The 19,417-nt window shown below is 44.3% G+C and overlaps 1 protein-coding gene and 1 non-coding gene across 2 annotated transcripts; one reads left to right on the top strand and one right to left on the bottom strand.

Moving 5' to 3' along the window:
- The first annotated feature begins 245 nt into the window (after nt 1-245).
- PROK2 (prokineticin 2) lies at nt 246-13,592 on the top strand. The gene is made up of 3 exons (XM_073354811.1): nt 246-469; nt 7,218-7,343; nt 12,702-13,592. The coding sequence occupies exons 1-3, from the start codon at nt 395-397 to the stop codon at nt 12,825-12,827; spliced, it is 327 nt and encodes a 108-aa protein (XP_073210912.1). The 5' UTR covers nt 246-394; the 3' UTR covers nt 12,828-13,592.
- A 2,198-nt stretch (nt 13,593-15,790) lies between these two features.
- On the bottom strand, nt 15,791-15,979 carry LOC140915408 (U2 spliceosomal RNA). The gene has a single exon (XR_012160149.1). It is a non-coding gene; the product is annotated as a U2 spliceosomal RNA (small nuclear RNA).
- Between the last annotated feature and the right edge of the window lie 3,438 nt (nt 15,980-19,417).

Below are 19,417 nucleotides of genomic sequence, written 5' to 3'. Positions count from 1 at the left end.
CGTGTCACTTCGTGACCGGCTCTGTACCAGTGCACCGCTCCCCCTGCCTCCCTATGAGTGTGTTGCTCCCCCAGTGAGTGGGTGGGTGTGTCACTCCCCCTGCCCCATGGGGGGGTGGGTGTGCCTCTCTCTATCCCCCCCCCGTGGGTGGGTGTGTCGCTGCCCCCCGTGGGTGGGTGAGTGGGTGGGAGTGCCCCCCCCTCCCCCCGGCTCTCCCGGCGGCGCTGCCGGGGCGGGTGGGTGACTCACGCTGCCTTTGAATGGCAGCCCCGAGCTTTATAACGGCGGGAGCGGCCCGAGCTCCGGGCTCTGCTCCTCCAGCTGCTGCCGCTGCTGCCTTCGGGGCGGACCCCCGCTCCCGGCGCAGCCCCCGCGCTGCCGGGCACCGGGCACCATGCGCTGCGCCCCCCTCCTGCCGCTGCTCCTGCCGCTGCTGCTCTCCGCGGGGGACGCCGCGGTCATCACCGGGGTGAGAGGCGCGGGGAGCCCGGGGGGACGTGGCAGCCCGCCCAGCGCCACGCTCACTTCCCAGCCCCCGGCGCCGCGGGGGAGCGCCCCTCCGCCGCCCGGCTCTCCCGGCGCGCCGCGGGGCAGGGCTGGGACGGGGGGCAAGGGGGTGAGTGGTCCCAGGTGCCGGGGGTCTCTGGGGGGGTGAGTGGTCCGAGGTGTTGGGGGTCTCTGGGGGGGTGAGTGGTCTCTGGGGGGGGGTGAGTGGTCCGAGGTGCTGGGGGTCTCGGGGGGTGAGTGGTCCCAGGTGCTGGGGGTCTCGGGGGGGTGAGTGGTCTCTGGGGGGGGTGAGTGGTCCCAGGTGCTGGGGGTCTCTGGGGGTGAGTGGTCTCTGGGGGGGGGGGGTGAGTGGTCCGAGGTGCTGGGGGTCTCGGGGGGTGAGTGGTCCCAGGTGCTGGGGGTCTCGGGGGGTGAGTGGTCTCTGGGGGGGGTGAGTGGTCCGAGGTGTTGGGCGTCTCGGGGGGGTGAGTGGTCTGAGGTGCTGGGGGTCTCGGGGGGTGAGTGGTCTCTGGGGGGGGGTGAGTGGTCCGAGGTGTTGGGCGTCTCGGGGGGGTGAGTGGTCTGAGGTGCTGGGGGTCTCTGGGGGGTGAGTGGTCTGAGGTGCTGGGGGTCTCGGGGGGTGAGTGGTCTCTGGGGGGGGGTGAGTGGTCCGAGGTGTTGGGCGTCTCGGGGGGGTGAGTGGTCTGAGGTGCTGGGGGTCTCTGGGGGTGAGTGGTCTCTGGGGGGGGTGAGTGGTCCGAGGTGTTGGGGGTCTCTGGGGGGGGTGAGTGGTCCGAGTTGTTGGGGGTCTCTGGGGGTGAGTGGTCTCTGGGGGGGGTGAGTGGTCCGAGGTGTTGGGGGTCTCTGGGGGGGGTGAGTGGTCCGAGGTGTTGGGGGTCTCTGGGGGGGGTGAGTGGTCCAAGGTGTTGGGGGTCTCTGGGGGGTGAGTGGTCTGAGGTGCTGGGGGTCTCGGGGGGTGAGTGATCTCTGGGGGGGTGAGTGGTCCGAGGTGTTGGGGGTCTTGGGGCGGATGAGTGGTCTCAGGTGCTGGGGGTCTCTGGGGGGTGAGTGGTCTCTGGGGGGGTCAGTGGTCCCAGGTGCTGGGGGTCTCTGGGAAGATGAGTGGTCCCAGGTGCTGGGTGTCTCTGGGGAGTGGGAGGTGAGTGGTCCCAGGTGCTGAGGGTCTCTGGGGGGGTGAGTGGTCCTAGTGGGTTTGGGGGAGTGCCAGTGGTCCCAGGTGCTGGGGGGTCTCTGGGGGGTGAGTGGTCCCAGGTGCTGGGGGTCTCTGGGGAGGGGGAGGTGAGTGGTCCCAGGTGCTGGGGTTTTTTTGGGGGGTGAGTGTTCCCAGGTGCTGAGGGTCTCTGGGGGGGTGGGAGGTTCATGGTCCCAGGTGCTGGGGGTGTCTGGGGGGGTGAGTGGTCCTAGTAGGTTTGGGGGGGTGCCAGTGGTCCCAGGTACTGGAGGTCTCTGCAGGGTGGTTTGAGGTTCCTATGGGATGTACTGTCCCACGTGCTGGGGGAGGGTCTCTGTGGACATTAATAGTCCCAGGTACTGAGGATACTTGTGGGGATGGTTGGGGGTTTCTGGGGGGGGGCGGTCCGAGGTCCTGGGGGTCTGTGGGGATGTTTGGGGATCAGTGGTCCCTAGTGTTTGGGGGTTTCTATGGGGGTGAATGGTCCCATGTCCTGGGGGGCTGTGGAGGTAATGGGGTCTCTCCTGTTACATCGTGTGGGTGCTGGGTGCCTAGCTTGCCCATACTGCGTTCTGCCAGCATCTGCTCCATCCGGTAGCTAGCTCAGCGCTTACTCTGTTCCCCCTCAAGTTCCTTTCTGCCCCTGTCTGGCCGGGTTTTATTGCACACTCTCTGGCCTTTCTCAATGCAGAGTTGCCCGCGCCTGGCCTGCATCAGGCAGGGAGTGAAAATCCCTGCCCTTGGTTTGATCTTCACTCCCAAGCTTTGTCCAGGCCCAGGGTCCCACCCTGCGGTCCTGCCTCACACAGATCTCCCACGGAAGCCTGCAGGATGGAGATGATAGTCTTAGCCCAGACAGATTGGTCCTGGGGAGACAGTTCGCACTAGTTACAACTGACATTTTATTTGTAACTGGTTAAAATGAAAAGCAGGGGCTGGAGCCCGATTTCCAGTAGTAGCGAATGCCCCCATTTGATTCTGCTTTTCTTCTTCCGTAACTTACCACAAGACTCCACTTTTCTCACAAGAAAATCCACCTCCTTTCAGCTCTTTAGCTCATTTCCAGCAGATGGATTGAAAGCTGTCAGTTTCCCCCTTGAAGTTATACCTGAGATTTGTAGACTGCCTGACCCTTGAAAGAATTAGCCACAGTACTTTTCAGTTTAAACTTTTATTATGCAGTGAAACTTGATCATTTAACATCCTATTTTCCCTAAAAGATCTCTCAAACTTATCCTCAATCATACTTAAGAGAATTAGCGTTAAAGACTACCTCCGTTAAGAAACCAATTTTTATTCATCCCTTGAGTGGTTATTTAAGAGCAAGTTTATTGTGTGTTAATGTATTTAGAGTTTTTAAAACTCTACTGTCCATTAATTTCCCCCTATAACTTGTCTCCTAGTGCCCAATTTAGATATTGATGTTAAAAATGTCTAATGTTTGTACAGCCTTAATTTCCTTTATTATTTTGAGTGGTCCTTTATTATTTCCTTTATTATTTACATTTTGAGATTATTCTATTGGTTTCACCCGATGAAATGCACCTGCTTTAAAAGGTTCAGAAAACAATGCTTTGCTGTATCTCTTTCTCTCTCCTTTTTTCCCCACTTCCTTTCCTGAACTGGCCATGAGTTGATAGCGAATTGTTCGCTGCTATTTTTTATTAGAATACACTTTTGGGAGTGAAAAATACAATTTTTCTAATATGTTCATTGTTTAAATAAAAGTTGTTAGATTATTTTAAAGTAAAAACTGTTCTTTTTCAAGGTTTGCTTTAGATTAATAGTTAAGCATTTACATTCTTTGGACATCTTAAAGTGTATTTTCAGTACATAATGTAACCATTCAGAAATTGACAGGTTTCAGAGTAGTCTGTTGGTCTGTATCCGCAAAAAGAAAAGGAGTGCTTGTGGCACCTTAGAGACTAACCAATTTATTTGAGCATAAGTGAGCTGTAGCTCACGAAAGTTTATGCTCAAATAAATTGGTTAGTCTCTAAGGTGCCACAAGTACTCCTTTTCTTTTTTCATTTAGAAATTGTATTCATGGCAACAGATATTTCATTGTTCTCTGAGGTTCTGGTCTAATCAATGGGAAGACTGGTTCTGAACCAATTTACTTGCACATGAGAAACTGTGAAGGAGTTTTGAAATATTTGAGAATTTGAAGATTTCTTTACATTAAGAATATTTCCAGATACACTGTAGGTCCAGTTTAAATATTTGCCAATAAAATCTTAGCTACACCTTTAAAACATTAAAAAAAAACAGTAAAAAAGCTAATAGTGAAGAACAGAATAGTAGACAGGGAGTAAATGGATTGAAACAGAAAAGTGTATTAGAATTATAAAATACTATTTGCTTGAAACTGAAGTGTATTTTTACTAATCCCTTTACCATGTACTTTTGCGTATGTGAAATACTCATACACTAGGTGAATGCTTTGTTAGTTTTTCTTTTTAGTGTTCACTCAGCATGCATGAGCACTGTGAATACTACTCCTTGTGCAGATTTAAGGCACAGTTGTCAACTTTCACGCAGTAAGTAAGCAAGCACCCCCACTATCACAAGAAAACAAAAATCAAAATAATCCCATTTTAAAACAAGCCAATCCCTAAGAACCCCAACACTCTGTGACTAGATCCCCCCTGGTATGCACTCTGGGACTGTGGGGGGCCCGCTGTGCACCCCGACTCTCTTCCCCCCTTGCCCCTTCTTGCCAGGAGCCAATCAAAAAAAAAAAAAAAAAAGAAGCAACAAGCGACAAGCCAAACTCTAGCCAACAAGCTAATTAAGCCAAAAACAAGCCCAATTTCTGTGATTTTTTTTTCCCATAGGTTTGGCATCTCTGATTTAAGATCTTGATCCAAAGCCTATTGAAGTCAAGGATGGTCTTTCCATTAATCAAAATGGGCTTTGGATCAGACACTAAATCGCAAATAAAGCGTACAGAAAGTTACCAGGGTTTTCCACAAGAATTTATTTGAACATGGACTGAGGAGCAGGAATGTCATTAAGTAACCACGGTGTTCTGCCCCAAATATGGGGAATATTGGTATAAGTTAAAGGTTGGAGGTAAGAGAAAGTGGGGAGCTAAAAAATGAATGGCGGGGCCATCCGTTTTTCTAGGATTTGGGATAATGTAATTTAATTCTTAGAGGGAAAACCTTAAATGGGTTCCAGAGTAAATAGCTGAAGACCAGGTTGAAAAGGAATATTGACTAGCACAATGTCTTAAATGTCATTATTATTTAGAATGTATTCAGTGTTCTTTCAGGGCTAGGTTCATCCTTACTGTCACTGAGTAGCACCTCACTCTGCCAGTAGTCCCACTGAAATGAATGGGACTCCTTGGGGAGTAAGGTACTACTCAGGGTGAGCATGGGTGCCAGAATATGACCCATAAAGAGTAGCATGATAGTTGGAGCAGATTTTAGATCACCATAGCATGAGTTTCCCTACTTTCTGAGAAGACACTGCGAGCTGTACAGCATTCACAAGACCGGGGGAATGGACGCTGTAAACTTGCATGCGTTTGATTAATTCAAAATGCACCAGCACAAGATGGGTCTGATAAGCACCCAGAGATGCCGGGCTAATTAAAACTTGATTCTGTGCAGTTGTAGTGTAAGCACCTTCCCTCTCCCGCCTCAAGTGACAGACTTAATAACCTAATTTTGTATACAAAAAACAAGGACCAAATTCCAGAGACAGGACAACAAGAGAACAAAGAGGAAGCCCCCCCCCTTTTTTAATTGTCTTGTTTATGTGCACTCAGTGGGGATGTAAACCCAATGGGTTCTCAGACTACTCTGTCCTCCTCAAAATTTTTGCATGTGGCTGCACCATGGCTAAACCCAATTGTAAAGCCAAAAGAAGTTATTTTGAATCAGAGGTGTTACTGTACCTTTACCCCAGTGTCACCAGTGCAGAATTTGACCAGTAGATTTATTTTGTTGTTTATGAAAGGTTAGAAAACAAACATTATCTACCTGAGAGGTTCTAACAGCAATTTTAGAGTCAGATTACTCTTTTGGGTAAGTATGTATTTAGGCTTGTTTGTAATAGCTGTTGAATTTATTAAATATATATCTTACTGTGAGTGCTACACATTCTGGTTACATAATCTATTTCATTGCTTGTCCCTAGCCCCAAGAGCTTTTTCTAAGTTACTGTCTGTTCAGTAAATATGTATTTTGATGTGAGTTCTGCTGTTTGAAATGGCATAATATTTACCTGGGGGAGTACACAGAATGGCATTTATCATGTAAATCCCAGTATAAGATACTTAAGCCCTTATTTCTAAAATGAGAGTTTGTTTCAATAGACGGTAATGTCTCCCTCAGATCAATTAAGATTCCTTATGCATCCTTTTCTCAGTTTGCCTGTTGGAGACAATTGATCAGAACCCTTTTTTGCCTGTCAGTCCTGCTGTCAGATACTGGGGGGCGGGGGAGAGACTAGGGGGAGGCGGAAAGGAAAAAAAGAGGTCAGATTCAGCTTACCTTAGTTATGTGATGAGGCCCATTTACTTCAGTGAGACTCCTCACTTGAGCAAGTTGAATGGGATTTGCCCCTATAATGGTATAATTAAAATCCTTATAACCTTTGGGGGGGGGTTTAAAATGTATTTTAACAGGAATAAACATGTGTAGTAATACACTTCTGACCCCAGTGTTTCACTTGCTCTTAAATTTTTGGTTTTCAAAATGCACAAAGCAATTCCTAGTTCATTTTGTGTTTATACAAGTATGTCTTAAACCAATGGTTGAAATTTACAATGGACAGCACGTCCTTCTACATCTCACATCAGCACCTGTCTGGGTGTGGACTGTTTGTGCCAAGCCACCATCTTAGATACTAAAAACCCCTTTTAATTTAGATGCAGAATATGGTCTAGATAATAATCATAACATCTCTGATTAAGCTTTTATTTTACCTAGTTCCAAGAGGACTTTTGTGATAAAAGTATAATACGGTCTTACATTTGCAAAGGCACTCAACCATAAAATACTAGAATTAGAATCTAGAAGGAAAAGTGATTCAAAAATCTTTAAATTCATTTATGAATTTCTCAGCATTAGCTTCTCTTCAAGACAGGGCCACTTATCAGTTTGGCACACTTTACTCCTTTTACACTTAGTCAAATACCTCAGGCCATGAACTGGAAAGAACATCAGCATATGCTTAAGTCCATCACTATTCAGGACAGCATTTTTGGGAAGCTTTCTTGAATGGGGGCTGTAGACTAATTCCAGTTTTACCCCTCACATATACATGTGAGGGGGTAGCTGGTGGCAGAGTTGATCCTTCAGCCCTGATCCAGACCCCCTACATAGTCATGGCTTGTTTAAACATACAAGTCTAGATTCTGTTGTTATAAATGTTAAATGAGCCATCGTAGCTTGCAATCTTTTCAATGTATCGTAAGGTTCCCACATAAAAGTGTAACTCAGACATTTGCAAAAAGCAGTGGACTGTGCTATTTTTGGAGTGCTTTTGTTTGCCTAATACTGTTTATCTGTTTATTAAACTTCAGGCTTGCGACAGGGATCTACAGTGTGGGGGTGGCATGTGCTGCGCTGTTAGTCTCTGGATCCGCAGTCTCCGAATGTGCACGCCAATGGGCGACTTGGGAGAAGAATGTCATCCTTTGAGTAATAAAGTTAGTATGTACTAATGGCGGTTCTTATGATACTGAAACTGACAAGGCAGAAATAAATGTGAATATATTTTGCTGTAAGTCAAATTGAATAAAAAAATTATACGTGGTAAAAGTGTAGGGATCCGTAGTGTTGGTTACAATACCCAGCAGTTTGCTTCTTTATGGAAACAACATTGAAGGAACATACGTAAAGAAATATATTACTGTCAAAATTATTCTGAAGAAAACCCAAGGTCAAAAGTACTGTATGTTTTTCTTTTGCATTATTTGATAGAAACAGTATTTTACAGTTCCAGGGCCCAACCCTTGATGCACTTCCTCATGCAAGTAGTCCTTGATAATACAAGTAAGTGCCAGTAACTTCAGTGAAACTATTCTAGTGAGTAAGAACTACAGTATCCACACAAATAATAACAACATCAGTAGGCACCTGGTATATTCATTGGATGTGATATTCCACATCAATGCCAGTTGTGCTCTTACTCTTAAAGATCCACTGATGCCACAAAAAGCCAGTTAAAAAGATATTGGTTTCCAAAAAAGTAAAAACTGCATTTGAGAACTCTCATGAAAGGCTACCGTTATTAAACTGATGCTCAAAAACATGACTGAACATCTAGCTCTGACAGACTTTTTTTTCTATACTGTACAAGCCACATTGGAATATCTTGTCACAATGGTTAACCTTACTTGCAAATCTAATAGCATGATCTGAGTCTTTTCCAAGCATAGTCAACAGCATCCACGTAACCCAGAATACTACTTTCAACTATATATATTGAGCTAAACTTTGTTAGGGTGTAGTCCTTTTATTGAAGTTGGTGGAAGAGAAATTGACATAGTATGGAATCAGAACCATATATTCATTTGAAAGTGGTTTTACCAACAGGTTTGAAACCATAATTTAAAATCTTGGTGATCTTGAAAGTCATGCCGAAGAAAATATGTGACCTAACAGTAGCCATGTGTGGAAGATATTAATTTCAGATCTGTGAGTGCAGTACAAATTACTTGCATCTCTTACTAGCTGATTGTAGGCACAACTTCACAACTTTGTTTCTGCAATTCATTTTCTGAAGGGAAATACAGGTTTCAGTCTAACTAAAAATATATCCTTAAATCTTCCAGTAAGGTATTAGGAACCAGATTGCACTAAGTAATGTCATTTACTCCCACTTTAAGGCCCCTTTATATTAACAGGGGGATGTAAGGAAGCCTCACTGTAAATGAGAATCAGGACCTAATTGTTCAATGAGTTTATTATTATTACAATAATTTATAATGTCCACTATATTCTTTAGCTGACTGTACACAGTAGTACAGTTAATAAAGAGGAATATCCAGATCCAGTTTACAGTTAAAGTCACTGAAGTTTAAAACTTTTACAAGGTTAATTTTAAACTCATGCTCTTGACCAGGCTACTGTACTTGACCGATAGAAAGCAAAGTTGACTTACTGTACTCTGTGAAATTTAAATATTTTCAAAGATAAAGTGGTGGAGGTGTTTCTCAAGGTTTCTTTCCTCTCCTTCAAATATTTTGTGCGTGAGGATTGAGAGACAAGTAGTGTTGATATTGAAACATTTCATTTGCCTGCAGGTCAGGTACAAACCACACACCTTCAGTTTATACTTTTCCACGCTGTTTTGCCATTGAATTTAAACACGCTCTGCAAAGACTAACCTACATTGCAAGGCAATTTAGTCTACACGAAAGATTAGCCTTCGTGCCCACTTGGGCAGAAACTATCACCTGTTTTAAATAACACGTGATGAGTTTGTGTGGTGGACTCCTGACTGCTAGCAACTGTTCTGAGACCACTAAAAGCATTTCACTTGCTGCAGAAAACTATTCCTTAGACGATGTCCACGCTTCAGTGTAGACGCTCAATACAGCGACGGGAGGGGTTCTCCCATGGCTGTAGTTAATCCACCTCCAAAGAGGCAGTAACTTCATTGATGGAAGAAGTCTTCTATTGCCCTAGTGCTGTCTACACGGGAGATTAAGTCAATTTAAATACCTCTTTCAGGGATGTGGATTTTTCACACCCCTGAGTGACGTAGCTGGGTTGATGTAACTTTTTAGCGCAGACCAGGCCTTAGTTTCTATCTAAAGTCCATCCCCCATTTGCGTAGTGTCTGAGCACCTCACAATCTTTGTTATATTTAGCCTCACAACACCCCTGGGAGGTAGGGCAGTGCTGTTATCCCCATGTTACAGGTGGGGAACAGAGAGACTGATTTGCCCAAGATCGCACAGGCAGTCTGTGGTAAAACAGGAACTGGAACCCAGGTCTCCTAAATACTATGCTATTGATCTAATCACTGGGCAGCCCTTCCTCCCAAATTAAGCACTAACCTCCCCACACACACCCCCGCACACTTTTTCATGGATAAAATATTATTTCTATACATATTATACAGCAAAAGGTTTAAACTGTTGTTTCACTAAGGATGCACCCAAATATGCACCCTGTGACTGTGAAGATGAATTTTTGTCCTGTCAGATCTCTCTCTCTCTCCCTCCCCCTTTGTAGTGCATCAATCATCATCTATCTAGGGCAATGCTGTGCAATCTGAAAAGGAGGACTTGTGGCACCTTAGAGACTAACCAATTTATTGGAGCATGAGCTTTCGCGAGCTACGGCTCACTTCATCGGATGCATTCTGGTGTGCTGTGCAATCTGTGGCCCTTCCCACTAAATTGTGGCCCTTCGGGTCAATTGTATTAGGTGGAAAATGTCGTGATTGTGGATGGAAAACGTGCTCCCTGAGCTGCCCCTTGTAATTTTTTGAAATGGAAGTGTTTGAATCAGGCCCATGGCTTGGAGGAGGCAGCAGTGGGCGCCGCCTTCCCAACTGCATCCCACTGCTCTTGCAGCCGCTCTGGTGTGAGCCAGTTGTGCTCTGAGCAGCTATTCTTCCTTCCCAGCTGCAGCTGGTAAGCAGTTCCCCTGCTGCCTGCCTGCTCTGTTGCAGGGGGGAGGGAGGAGAGAGTTGCTGGTCCATTGCCTGCTTCCTTACTGAGCTGTGGGAAAAAGCTGGCTCTGCCTAGCTTAGGGAAGTGCCTAGCAAAGGGTGGCTCCAGTCCCCGACACGAGGCAGCCTAATAAAGGGGGGGAAAGGGAAGCAGATGACAGTTATGGCTCCCTGATTCTCTGCCCCAGCTCTGGTTAGGACAGGGCCTGCTCTAACTTGTGCTGCCTGGCAAAAGCTCCCCGGACCATATGCCAACTGGGCATAGTCTGAGAGCAGTGCACTCCAGCCACCCTCCCTCTCTCCTCAGTCGGCATCAGGGAGGCATGGGAGCCATCTATGCTGGCTCTTTGCTAGCTGGGGGTCTTCCCCCCACTGGGGGCTCCTTGACAGACGTTGCTTGGTTAGGCCTTGAAATTGTGAGGACCCCTCAGGACGCTTAAATTGCTTGGGATTGAGTGTCAAATGGGGGGAGACCACTACAGTTCAGGGTGAACATTGCCCTCTCTGCAGTCACTGACTGCCACCAAGACAGGTGCCTTTAAGCTGCTTTGTATGTGTTTTTTAAACTTTTTAATATTTTTTTTTAGCTACTCGGTCACATTCCACTTGCCTCTGTCCTTATTGGCCAAGTGCAATGTGCAGTTTTAGTGACAAGCATGCAAGGATATAAGTGTTGATTTCCTTGGGTTTGAATCTATCCTATGTGGAAATGAAATTCCCTTTGATTTCACTGGAGATTGCACTTGTGGAATTGGGCCCATGGTTAGGTTCTGGATAGTATGGCTGTGGTGAGAGTATCACATGGTAAGTACCTGTTTTGAGAGTTCCTCAGTTTTTAGACAGAGGAATACGTTTGTATCGTGCCTTTTGGGGAGTTTCAGTAGCTCTAAATTTAAATTAATCCCATTCTTTTTCACATATACCTCTAGGCCATAGCAGAGAACAATTGCAAGACAAACTTTTTTCTGTAACACACAAGAGACACATCACAGGATTTCTTAGGCTGCAGGCTCTTTGGGACACAGGCGCTGGATCTGAATCTCCTTTCCCACTGATATAAATAAGTTAGGAGTTACCCTAAGATAAAACTGGTGTAAGTAAGAGGAGAATCATCCCCCAATGTCTTCATATGTATGTGTACAGCCCTCTGAGCACTACTATAATAGAAATATTAGATTGTAATTTATGCAACGGACATATTTGAGCTTTATGGCAGAAGAGTCAAATTATTTTCATTTAATTTTGTGAAATAATAGAACTGGAAGGAAAAGATGGTCCTATGTTCTAAATCTACAGGTCTGTATTATAGGCAAGCTTGGTAGCACTGCCTATGATTAACATTGCCTGACACTTCCTATTGTAAGACCCTGTTTTCAATTGCTTGTAGCTTTGTCAAACTTTAACTATTTGGGCTGAAATTTCCCATGCCAGGTGTCTGCCTCAGGCTGAGGTTTTTGGAAGGTTTCAGCCAAAATGTTTCAGCTGTTTCCAAGAATAAGTCTGGGAAAAAATGTTTTGTTAAAAAATATATATATATAGTAACCTTTTCTTGGAAAGCTAAGTGTCCCCAGGCTTATGAGCAGGGCTTTTGTCTCAGGGATGTGCCTTTTGCTGTCCCCATGAAAATATGCCCAAATTTGGCCAAATTGCAAGCCTTAGAAAAATAGTGTTTCACACATGCTCAGTAGATACTTGCTAGATCTGAACAAGGCAGGGATCCTGTTATCATGTAACCAAAGACTGTATCATAATGCATATGCACAAGGGAACTGAGTTAAGTTGGCACAAGCAACCTTCTTTTAATCCAGGGTTTTTGTCGATATGTAATATAGATATACACACCAAGAAAAGCACAGCACAACTTGAAATGGTGCACAAAGCTGGCTTTTAAGTTTCCATTGAACTCCTCCAATCCTGACCCAGCTGTTCTCTGGACACAACTGAGAGCACTGTTAAGGCCCACAAGCCATTATGGAAGCCAGGAATTGCTGGGCACAGGGAACAGTGGGGGCAGGAGCAGGGGTGACACATACAAGCCATTATGTGCTCTGTATGCCACCAGGTAATTCTTCTCCAGTGGGGTGATCTTCTTGTGGCCAGTTATGCTGCTTTGTAATGGCAGTACAGAGCAAAAAGAGTCATGAAGTGAGCTATCCATCTAGCTCACTGCATGCCGATACCAGTGTGAAGTACAGATGGAAAAACAGGGACCTGATAACTAAGATTAATGCATTTTTACAATAGACATATTTATAAAATTGGAGGAAAAGATGACCTCATGTCACTGCCTCCATTTCAGCATACCAATGCGTACTATCGCTACCTGCTGCTGACGCCGCTTCCTCTCGTCACTTCTGACCTTTTCAATACTTGCTTCCAGGTCCCGTTTCTTGGGAGAAGAATGCATCACACCTGCCCATGTCTGCCTAACTTGGCCTGCCTACGGATATCTCCTAGCAGATTCAAATGTTTACCAGAGTTCAGAAACGAAGATGTCTTTTTTTAGCAGGAATGGTTCTTCACCATAAACAGCTACTTCATGTATTTACATTTTCCCTTGTTATTGTGATGAACAAGTTATTTGCCAGAGGAAATGCTTTAACATACTTTCTTGCCTCGTAAACGTTGAAAACAAACATTGAGATACTGTGGTGTTATGGCCAAGATTTTCAAAAGGGTCTAATGATGCCGGATGCTTCCATTTTTGGACACCCAAACTGAGATATCTTAAAGGGGAGTGATAGGCAATTTCATAGCACTTTCTGGAAATCATGCCCCTTTAAAAATGTCCCAACTACAGGGCCCAGAAATGGAAGCATCCAAAATCACAAGTCGCTTGGTAACTCTTGGCCAATATTTTTATACTTGAATAAGCTTGATTCAAAATGTGATGTGTGTGGAGGGGGGAGGGGGTGTTGTACAGGAGTATAGAGCAAAGCATAAGATGACTGCAAAAGAAGTGTATATTTGGTACCTTTATTGTAATTATTATAGTATTTGTAGGTTAGGTGCATCACGACATTAACAGTTTAACCAATAGGTGTAGCTTTTAAACTGTCCCATTAAACCAAAGCATCTAAGTGTAAAAAGTGTTCAGAGAATTCTGTATGTTGTTTCAGTGTTCAAAGAGAAGAAAGACTTGTTACTTAATCTGCCGTAAAACGTGCTCCTCATCTGAAACAATGTATTAAAATGTAGTTTCTATTTAAAAAGAAACCCTAAAATCTATTCTAATGGGCCACCTGACTTCTTGTCATGTGCATGTATTAATATTGCTGTGTAAAAATTCTGTATCAGAATAATGGCACTATATCATTTGATTTATTTTAATATTATAGCATTATTTTTGTCACTTTGGTCTTCAATTTTTATTCCATGTAAACTGCTATTACAAATATCACAGACCAAAATTAGCAAAGTTCCCTAAAAGTAGGTCTATAAAAGAGTACACACTTTTATATATTTCTAAGGAAACTCCACGGTTCGTATGCTAAGAGCTCCCTAACGCAAGTTTCCAGCAGATTCTTAGCTGATGTGACTTGAATAATGGGGAATTTTCTTGGCACTAACATCAAGGCATTTGCTAGGCACGTGCCCCCAAGGGTCTTCTTAAGCTTGTCAGATGTATGGAGAGTGTGATTTTTATGAAACACATGTAACTTGTCAATGGCTATGGTAAGAATTACTATAGTTTGTGTGAGTTCTTCACACTGGCCTACTACCAGTGGTGTATACAGACACAGAAGGAGAAAAAGGGAGCCGTTCATCTTCCAACCATCAGTTCCTTTTCTGCTGCTCCTCTGTTCTGAGACAAGTCTGTGGAGTTGTGTTCTGGTGTATGAAAGTTAGAGGGGATGGGAAATACCTTAGCCTCTTCAACAAATACCTTTCCATGCATTGTCATGGACCCCCAGGAGAGGAACACTGTGGTCTTGATGCGCCTCCATTTCTTCTGTGTGAAGCTTGGATGGAATGGAGAAAGGGGAGCCACTGAGAGCCGGTTGCATCTCCCCGATTCAAAAACTGCCTGACACCAGTACAAGTTAGTTTTTCCCCTTTGGAAGCTCCCAGTGGCAGGGCTGGCCCACAACATTTTGGCACCTGAGGTGGGGAGCTCAAAGGATGCCCCCATGCCGCCTTGCTTGGGTCAAAACTTTGAAACTCTGGGTCCTAGTGGCGCCGCCCCCCCCCCCCAGTCTGGCACCTGAGGCGGCCACCTTCGTTTGCCTCATGGTAAGGCCAGCCCTGCCCAGTGGAATACTAGGTGTAGCTGAGAGCTCTACTTTATACCACCCTCCTGTTCTCCTTACAGTGGGGTTGGGTCAGCTGGTACAGGATTCCCACCCCTGCAAAACAGAATGCTCCGCCTGCCTCATTTGCATAAAGTGTTGGAGTAGATTAGGGGGGGTCTGGTTGTGTGGCCACCCCGCGTCACTTCAGACCCATCAAGATGTCTGCAACGTGTTAGTCACCCCAGCTGTACAGCTGTCCTATTTGTTTCCAGATCGGTCTTGCAAGTCAAGACAGGACTTCTGCCTTCAATTCAGTCCCACTGTAATGTGTATAGCAAGGGCAGGGGCTTGATGACCTGTGCATTGAAAAACACACCACTGTTTTGTTGCTCTTTGATAAATGATTTTGACTCAGCTTTCATGTTTTCATGTACAGTTGATGCATGATTTAATGTGATGCACCTAAGTGGGGCTACGCTACAACTTCGGAGATGAGTGATTTTCTAGATTTCAGGAGGTAATCCAGAAGCATCAGCCTACAATAAACATATGGCAGGGGAAACAAATAATTGTTTTGGTCACTCTGGAGCTAATCAAAGGACAGAACGTAGACATTGGCAGCATTTCACATAAACCATGAGTGTAAGAGGTAAAACTGCCTTTAAAAAGTGGTTAATAGTACTTAGTAAACCTTTCCCTGACTGGCAATCACCTCTTATTGACCCTGGTACAAAGGGTTAAGGAGACATTTATACCTTTTTTTAAAAATAAGAACAGATTAAAAATTTTTATTAAAGCTAATGTTAAAAAATCAACACTCCCATAATACATAGGTTGAGAAAAGAGTGTCTGAACATCTGGGTATAGTGCTTAGATTATCCACAAATGCAAAGTTTGTTTTTAAAATCAACAGATACATATAGTGCATAATCAGCAACAACCCAAATTTAGGTGAATGAATTTAAGAATACAGTTTAGATATTTAACATCCGTGCATTTGGGTACATCACTCATGAAAAAAGTTATACAGAGAGTTGGTGGCAGAAAGTAAAATATATCAATGAGTGAAGATTGTCCCTCAGTAATTGAGAATTTAGAATAGGTTGTCCATTTAGAGAAAAAAACAGTCCATCAGGAAAGTATTTGAGTTACTTTCCCATTTTGAAGAAACCATACAAAACGAGCATCTTCACAGTGAAACTCTTTCTGCTTTTCTAACCAGATTATTCTCCCCAAAAGGAGATGCACTGTTCCCAGACGCACTGCAATACCAGGTCAATGCATGGTGTGGACAGAGCAAGCTCCTATTCCACCCCCAGTTTCAAAAATCAACTTAATATACAGTCCTCAAATAAAGGACATATCAGCTATTAAATTGATAAGAACAAATTTAAAAAATTTATTATTAAGCTAATGTTAAAATTATATAATACCCAGGTTGAGAAAAGAGTGTCTGTACATCTGGGTGTAGTGCTTAGATTATCCACAAATACAAAGTTTGTTTTTAAAGTCATCAGATACATATAGTGCATAATCAGCATATTCAACTCTATGCCAGTTGAGAGGAGCTAGGTGTAGAGTCAGCAAAGCACAGAATGATGGTAACATTTGATACATCAGCAAGTGCTTAAACTTCCTTTATCACAAAGCCAAGAAACAGATCTGTGAATTACTGGTGCAGCCAGAAGGTGGAAGAGTCCCTTAGCATGTTCCACCACAGTAAAATCCCTGACTCATATTTCCAAGACATCAGCTACTCCCAGCTGTAAAGGGAGGATCCAAGAGCAAGGACACTCCTAATTAAATAATTGCCATAGCATGCTCATTCAGAAAATCAAAGCTCCACTCTAGGAAACGCAATGTCCAAGCATAGCTCAAGTAAAGTCGGTCTTCCCGCAGTTGTATCACCCAAAAGCATGACAGCAGAAGGGAGAATTCAGCAGGGGCGCACTCATGGCCTTGGCTAAGGATGTCATTTGATGGCATCAACTATTATTCCCATATCACACCTCACTGGCATATCCCATATCACATCATTCTCCATTGGCTTGCATTTTGTATAGCCACCTTACACCTACTTTGCACTTGTTAAGATGCTACCCAATCAGAACAGGACTGTTCTAGAACCATTTTGCATCCATGTGGTGCAGGTGTAAATGACTATGCAACACAGAGGAGAATCAACCCTGAAGTCTGCGAGGGTCTTAATTTGCTCTGCCTTTATAGACGGGATCTTTGTAACAGACTCCATTCAGGTTTGAATAATTTGGTGAGCTTCAGGCCAACAGCCCTAAGGGCACAACCGCTCAAATCCAATAACCAGATTAGTTTTTGTTTTTCTCTTCATGGGCCTGATTCTGCCAGTGTAAAGGCTAACTCTAGGACAATCAGAAACCAGAGGCCAAATCCTGCTGATGTCAGAGTAGCACCACTGAACTCAGTAAAGCTCTTGGCAATACATATGAGGTCAAGGAACTGAGCCCAAGGCTGCAGATGAGAGTATGCCTCAGAAATCTGGGCTCTGAGTCTCCATTCTCTTATGCTAGTTTTACACAGGTGTAACTCCATTGACTTCAATGGCATGCCGTCACCTCAGTGGAGTTACCCCTAGTTTACACTCATGAGAAAAGAATCAGGTCCTTGGCACCCCAAAAATATACTGTAGTCTATGCACATATCCAGGCAGTCTTGGGCTATTATTTCTTACTGATACTGTGATACTGTGTGCAGAGCTGTGAAAACACACAAGAGGACACAGGGCCTGCATCTCATCGTACACTCACATAAATAAGAATTAGCTCACCTGAAGCCAACACTCCCATTATGCATCAGTCTGAGCGAGTGGACAATTCCACACAAAGACTACTAGAGATCTGCCCATCAGATAGCAATCCTAGTAGATTTTATCACACAGAAGCAGAACAACCTCTGTAGTTAACTCATGCCAATTAACTTGCAATGGGATTAGTGATTTATACGGGTAATGAGACCATCCATAATTATATTAGATAAGGTTGTAGCAATGTATAGGGGCTCTAAACTCTCATGTTTCAGAGCCAATCACTTACTAATTATGGGTGGGAGGGGGTTGGGAAGATGCGTCTAATTCCATAATTATCCATAACAGAATTTCTTGCACCTTCCTGTGAAGCATCTTGTTCTGCTCATTGTCAGCAACAGGAAACTGGACTAAATGAATCACCAGTCTGGTATAGTAATGCCTATGTTCCCATGCCATGGAATATTCACTTTGTGTTAATATTACCATAACACTGATTTTAGCCACTTGAGCCTTGTTAATTCTCACATGTTAAATGAAGGTTGGTTTGGCAGGAATAATCATTTAGAATGACTGTTGTATATAAAGATATGGCTTATTCAACTCAAATGCTTTTCTAAACTCTGCCTTAGTCAACATCATTTACCTGTCCCCGTTAATATTTCATGCATAAACTACAGCTGAAAAGTTCCCTCAATTTCTCTCTGCAGTGGACCACCTCTCACCCCAAAACCATGACACACTTTAATTTTGCTTCATTTGACACCAGCTATAACAGGTGAGCCAGGTCCAAAAGAAGTATTTCAAAATGTTCATGGTGATGCATTCCATCCCTGTTATTCTTTAGCTGTTTTTTTTACCTGAGGGCCATATCAAAATTTAGTCAGCAGGGGAAATGGGAGAGTGGGTAGCCAGCCCTGCCATTAAGACGTTGCTTCAGACTTTTATGCTACACTATTTGCCTTGACGTAACATTGGGTAAAAATTCTAGGCCAGGACTATCTGCTTCCCAGGCCTGTGTCTGCAAGAAAGGCCCCCATCTTCCCCTGTGATAGATAATTAATTCTTCTGACAGCATGTCTTTGTGTGTGACTGTGCATTTGTTTATGATTTGGGTATGTTCATTAACAGGGGAAGGAGGAAAACCTCAAACATGCTTTGTCAATGGTAACTAGTCTTGACTTTTAGAAAAACACGTGGTCTATTTATTTTGCACTCTAGTGTTTGGCTTCTGTAGCTTAACTGAAAGCTTGAAAATGGCCAGGTCCTATTGTCTTATGGTTTGACTTTCATTGTAATAGCAGTGATGAGCTTAGAAGGGCCTTCTTGGGCAAATTAAGAGGTGAATTCCAAGGCAGTGGAATCATAGCATATACAGGACCTGGATTTGATCACCTTTATCTAAGCAGGAGGGGATGGTCTGTGGTGGACAGCCCACGCAACTGGGCTTCTGGAGATCTGGGTTCTATTCCCAGTTCTGTCACTGACCTGCTAGGTGAGTATGTGCAAATCATTTAATCTCTGTGCCTCAGTTTACCCATCTGTAAAACGGGGGTGATGCTACTCCGTTGTAGCATTATGAGAACTGATAGAACATGCTCTATAAAGGCTAGGTAGGAGTTGAAGGACTTCTGCTGAATTTACCCTTAGGGAAATGTACTTACTTTCTCAGGTTCCAGCTGTGAATAGTGTTCCCATTCCATGTCTCTCTGTGTGATAATATCTAGTGGGGCTAGAATGTCAATTTCCCTCTCTTTGGACAAAACCTACTGGCAAATCTATGGCATCTTGCACAGCTCCAGGAGTAAACCAGATCATGGCTTATAGGGTCACAGTCTGTTCCCTGCTTCCCCCACTTGCTTTGCTCCAGAAGGGATCAATGTGAGCCAGCCCCATGCTTTGTGTAGATTATTTCCCCTGCCACTGAGCTGGTACATCAGGGGAAGGGGAGTGAAATATGGAACCTCACTTCTCTTCCCCCATGTGCTGTGATATAGCCCATTTCAGGGAGTAGAATGTAAGAGGGCACCTTTCACTCCCTTACTTTCCTGACCAAGCACATATAGTGGGTCACAACCTGGCCCT

The sequence above is a fragment of the Lepidochelys kempii genome, chromosome 7, assembly GCF_965140265.1.
Source record: "Lepidochelys kempii isolate rLepKem1 chromosome 7, rLepKem1.hap2, whole genome shotgun sequence".
Lineage (NCBI taxonomy): Eukaryota > Metazoa > Chordata > Testudines > Cheloniidae > Lepidochelys > Lepidochelys kempii.
Note: the sequence above shows the minus strand (reverse complement) of the source record. Positions and strands in the feature narration are given on the sequence as shown.

Coding starts and splice junctions, on each gene's coding strand:
- PROK2 (XM_073354811.1), top strand. CDS start 395: ATGCGCTGCGCCCCCCTCCTGCCGCTGCTCCTGCCGCTGCTGCTCTCC. Junction 470..7,217: donor ACGCCGCGGTCATCACCGGG/GTGAGAGGCGCG, acceptor ATTAAACTTCAG/GCTTGCGACAGGGATCTACA. Junction 7,344..12,701: donor GTCATCCTTTGAGTAATAAA/GTTAGTATGTAC, acceptor ACTTGCTTCCAG/GTCCCGTTTCTTGGGAGAAG.